The sequence below is a fragment of the Elephantulus edwardii genome, unplaced genomic scaffold (genome assembly GCF_000299155.1).
Source record: "Elephantulus edwardii isolate Elephantulus edwardi_28Jun2011 unplaced genomic scaffold, EleEdw1.0 scaffold00001, whole genome shotgun sequence".
Taxonomy (NCBI): domain Eukaryota; kingdom Metazoa; phylum Chordata; class Mammalia; order Macroscelidea; family Macroscelididae; genus Elephantulus; species Elephantulus edwardii.
The window spans coordinates 31,672,208-31,677,842 of NW_006399751.1; the positions used below are offsets into that span (position 1 = coordinate 31,672,208).

The 5,635-nt window shown below is 38.4% G+C and overlaps 1 protein-coding gene across 1 annotated transcript in view; it reads right to left on the reverse strand.

Moving 5' to 3' along the window:
• Positions 1-4,539, reverse strand: part of NUP35 (nucleoporin 35kDa) — a 57,691-nt gene extending 53,152 nt beyond the window's left edge. The window contains exon 1 of the mRNA XM_006878776.1: positions 4,500-4,539. Coding sequence (XP_006878838.1) covers positions 4,500-4,539 — 40 coding nt within the window. The remainder of the gene's footprint in view (positions 1-4,499) is intronic.
• Positions 4,540-5,635: the final 1,096 nt, after the last annotated feature.

The window sequence follows — 5,635 nt, forward strand, 5'->3', positions numbered from 1 at the left end:
GGGGGGGGGGGAGGGATATGCAGGGAGAAAAGTGCAAAGTCTCTGTAAACTTTCATTAAAATTAATAAGAAATACAGAGTCCCTGTAAACTTCCATTAAAATAATAAAAAAGAAAAATTTTTAAAAATCCATAAAAAAAGGTTTAACATCTTAAAATAAATAAATAAATAAATAAAAAGAAACCCAAATAACTACTTAGTAAAAGAACTATCCATTTTTGAGTCAGCTTTTACTGGGATCAGATCAAAAACAAGGATGAGGTGAACTACTTGTACAAAGTCTAAGTGATATAAGACCAGTGAATTATTGTGATAAAAATATCAGACATACACGAATGAAGAACTAAAGCCACCCTAGTGATGTCTAGTATTCCAACTCAGAAACATATTTGAAAGTCTATTTTTTGAATAGTCAAACTCACTGCCATGAAGTCAAAGCCTTAGCTGACCCTCCAACTTTCGAATGTGCTAAATAAACAATAGGTTCAAGTCTATCAGAGATAATTAGGAAGGCGCAGAATAGGGCAGTTTGGATACTATGTTCTCAGGGTCATAAGTGACCCTCACAGCAAGTAACTTCATGGAACCTAGCAATAGTTACATTTATAGTTCTAAAAAACACATTATAAAATGAAGCTATAAAATAAAATGCAGTATTCAAATGGTACTTTGGTTTTTAAAGAAAATTTATAACAGGTATTTAGAAAACCATAATAATGAACCTTTTTAAAAATAAAATTTTATTTTAATTGTGATTTAAACAAACATTTAAAGAGAAATTAAGATTTTCATTCTTCATTGTTACACATTTTATCCCCTACCCCTACCCCCTACCCCAGTTCACTTTTTTAAAAAAATATTCATTGTTGAATATTAATAAATAAATAAACTTTTTAGCTACCACTTCATCCCTCAAAAGGAGAGGCAAGGGGGTTTTCAGAGGCAGTTAAATACCCATCCTTCTGGTAGCCTCGATCCATGTGCCTTTTGGATTACAGAGTAGTTTCCTGCCACGAGGCCACCAGAGCTCCTTTTAGAAAACCACAATAATAAATGTACTATTTGGATATCACCCCATCCCTCAAACAGAGATGTAAGGATGACAAATGAACTATATATACATGCACACAAATATATTTTTACTAAAAAAAAAAATAAATAAAATTATGATATGACGTATCTAGATATGTATTATCAAACTGTAGAAAGCACCACAGTCAAGAGGACAAAGAAGGGCCTTAATCCTGGCTTTGCCACCAATCACCACTCAAGGATGAAATGTCCTAGAAGAGCTCACTCAGTTTCTATGTATCTTCCATGTCTTCAACTCTTTCATACCCTGTTATTAAATGATAAGCAATGTGTATTACTCAGCAGTTTGTTAAGCTGATAAAACATAAGGTAAGCAAACACTTGTTTTAGTATCTCTTTATATTCTGGGAAATATTTATTCCTATCCAGGATTATCTAAAATATTTAGATTTAAAAAATTTTAAAAATTAAAGTCAACTCTGCAAAAATTATCAGACAATCTCATTCATATCACATGCAAGCAAAATATTATTCAAGTTCATCCAAAAAACACTAGGGCAGTACAGTGACAGAGAACTAACTACCAGAAGTCCCAGTTGAGTTTAGAAGAGACCAGGGATATCAATGTTGGTATCAGATCAATCTTGCCTAAAAGCAAAGAATAGTAGAAGAACATTTGCGCTTTATTAACTATGCAAAGGCAATTGACTTTATAGATCACAACAAACCATGGCTAATATTGAGAAGAATGGGAATCCCAGAGCATTTATTATGCTACACGAAATCCATGCCTAGACCAAGCTGTTGTCCAGAGCAAGGGAACACTGAATGGCTTAAAATCAAGAGAGGTGAACATCATCAGGGCAGTATGCTTTCTCCACACCTTTTCAATCTGTATGCTGAGCAAATCATTCAAGAAGCTGGACTCTATGAAGAAAAATGTGTAATCAGACTTGAAAGAAGATTCATTAACAACCTGCATTATGCAGATGATAAAACTTGCTTGAGGAATAGAAGGTGAATCTGAGGCATTAATTAGAAGATCGAGGACTACAGCCTTCAGTATGGATTACATCTCAACATCATGAAAACAAAAATCCTCACCTTTGGGGCCAGTAGTAAACATCATGATAGGTAAAAAGATTGGATAGCACTGTATAATTTGGAGGTCTTTTAAGTCCAGAAGAGCAATGATGGCTGTTTAAATATTACGGTGCATCTGATTCAAGCTGTGGTCCTTCCAATCACCTACTATACCTGAGATATGGAGAATGAATAAGGATGACAGAAGAACTTATGTCTTTGAGTATCTCATGAACTGCCAAAAGAAAAAACATATGTCTTAGAGAAAGTGCAATCAGAGGGCTCCTCATAGGCAAGGATGCACAGCTTTGTCTGATACACTTTGAATATGTTGCTATTTCTTGGGAATGGACATCATACTTGGAAAGGTAGAGGCTCAGCCAAAGAAGTCTTTCAACAAGATGGATTGACACAATGACTGCAACAATGGGCTCACCAAGAGTGTCAGGGATGATGAAGATGGCACAGGATATGACTAGGTTCTGATATGCTCTTCAAAGCGTCGCTATGGTTCTTATTAGAATACACAGTCTATGAGCAACAAAAACAAACATATCACATAAGTAGTTGTGCTACCAACTCAAAAACAGGTAGTTAAAGTCTACCACCTGCTTTGCAGGAGAAAGATAGACAATTTACGGTGTCTGAAAACCCGCCAGCGGGTCAGCTCAATCAGTTCTAAATCGATAGTAACGTACAACATCCCATATTTCTACACAGATAATAAACATCCCATATTTCTACACAGATAATAAACCAGTAAAACCAGCAAATGTGTAATAGTTTTTACTGCATAACAAAGACAGAGCAACAACCCAAGTGTCCATCAATAGATAAATGAGTTAAAAAAACTATAGTACATCTACAAAATGGAATAATACTATGCAACACTAAAAAAAATAATGAATTAACATGTAGGAACTGACACGGAAGCATCTAGAGGACATTGTGCCAAATTAAATAAGTCCGTTATTAAAATACTATTTTAAGACTCCTATTATAAAAAGCTAAGTAAAGGTTTACACTCAGAATCATTCTTGGATAGATACCTGATACAGGAAGGCAGGAAGAGGGTTGTAAAAATTGATAAACTGGGTGAAGGGAATAGAAATATAAATAAGCAACTGATCACAAAATGCAGACAATCAATTTGTTATAAAACAAAATGTTTATCAATAATTTAAGAACCATGATGAACTGTGAACTCTGACTTAAATAAAAAACCTGAAATCTAAGTTATTTTTGTTCAAAGAGAAAAGGTAACTGGAAATGAAGTTTCTGCTCTTTTAAAGAAATACAATAAAAAAAATAAGTACAATAAATACTTAACATCTGTGCTGTAAATTTACATGTAGCAGAGTGTCTGCATTACTGAGATTACACATTTTGCTTTTGGTGGAATACAAAATAACTCTCAAAAGAAACATTTTGCACTTAACATGTCAAGCATTACATGCAGTTCAAATCTAAAATTTTCATTCATCCAAGGTAGCTTTTTTGTTTGCTTTTTTTATCAAACACAAAAAGCTATAGGTCAGTTTCTATGTCTCTGTGATACAGGTGATCTGTTTTCCACTTTAAGTTTTTAACAGGATTCACAAGTCACAACACACAGACACAGATTCGACCCTCTGTTAGCTTGGCAAGTGTTTCTCAACGACGACATATTTTAACAAAGCTCCCAACACATAATGTGAATACATCAGAAAAAATACAACCTGAGTGATTCCAGGAAAAGGCTACCTACAATGCTGAAAAGTCAAAATAAAAGCTGGAAAAACTATGGCAATTATTGCTCTTAAGACCAATATTTCCAGGATTACCATCACCTGATTGGCTAAATGTCGCACGATTCAAGGTTCTAGTAATTATCAATTCTTTTTGCAAGCTTAGAAGAATCCTCCAATTAAACAAGTGAGCTGGGAATTCAAAACAGGAACTAGAAGCCTGGGAGAAGCAGGAGCAACCTGCTGCAGCTCAGCATTCCGGGGCACCGCCCACCCACGTGTATGTAATCACCTTTCACCGCCGCTTCCGGGGACCCGGAAACCAAGACCCGCGGCTAAGAAGCCGAGCAAGATTAATTCATTAGAAACCAGAGTGGTGACGCTGCCGGCGTGAGGGCCCCTGAACCCACCGTTACCCCCCTGACTGCCCTCCTTCACCCTCCCAGGACCTGCACCCTCCCAGAGCCTCCCTGACAGGGGCTGGATAGCACTGCCTCAAACAGTGTGCCGACTGGAAACTTAGGGGACCCCGGGACATCTCTCCTAAGGCTAGCCGAAAAGAGCCTGAAGGCTACTTCTCTTCGGCATTGCGAAGCCCATTTCCAAGGCTCGTGACGTATATTATAGGGCCAGAGAGGAAACGCAGTTTCACACTCACCCAGTGTGGGAGCCGGAGGTTCCACTGCAAATGCTGCCATCACGGTACCAAATAGACTTAGACCGGAACACTCCCGATTTTAAAAAATGGCGGAAACTCTCCTTACGGATAGGGCGCGGTACGTTTTGGAGAGGGTCACTTCCGGACATGCGCTCTGGTGTTATATGTTAGGCGTCAGTGCCGCCATTTTAGAACCGGGCAGACAACCTAGCACAGTCTCCACAGCGCCTAGGAGAGGCGGCCACAGGGGAGGTGAGGACTGTAGTCTAGGAATGCTTATGCTCAAACCTTCAGTGACCTAATTTGTTGGTACTCCATTTGCCTGCAGCACTATTTCGGGATGGGTGTGTCGGAGACGATGCGATTGGCACTGGACAGAGCAGAGTTTAGGGATGTTGTACATAGGGTCGCTATGAGTCCCAAGCGACTCGATGGCACATAACAACAACATTTCATTAATTAGTGTGATTATCAGAGATACGTTGCCTCTACTTTTCCCATTAACACCTGGAAAAGTTGGCTTGATGAAACTGCCTTTTCCCCCCTTGTATCTGGTTCAGAATATGCTAAAAGGCATTTTCTAGCATGTCTGTTTCCTTCTGGTTTTGTTCTTTTGTAACATCCTGTATTACATATTGCATTAAAGTTTGACTTGTGTGCTTTTATTGCCTATTAATACATCCAAAAGAATATAGGTAACACATATGTAAATATATGAGTCATAATTAAAATAAAGCTAATAATTCCCTTGACACCCCCCCACATACAAAGAAACTCTTAGTGTACATTAACTCACCTCTTATCATCCTCCTCCTCTGACTTCCATACTTTTGTCCTTAAAAAGTTTTTGTAAGCGTCCCCTGTCACTCTTTCTCGCTCACATGCATGTTTCACATGTCTTTAAAACTACTAACTACAGCTACATAGACTGGGGGAGGGCAGGGAGGGAAGGGGAAGGGGGCGGTGTCCCTTTTGTTGTTGTTGTTGTTGTTGTTATGTGGCATCGAGTCGCCTGCGACTCATAGCGACCCTATGTACAACAGCCCTAAACTCCGCTCTGTCCTGTGCCAATCGCACTGTCTCTGACACTCCCATGCCAATTATCCCAGTCACTGAATCAATCCACCTCATAGAGG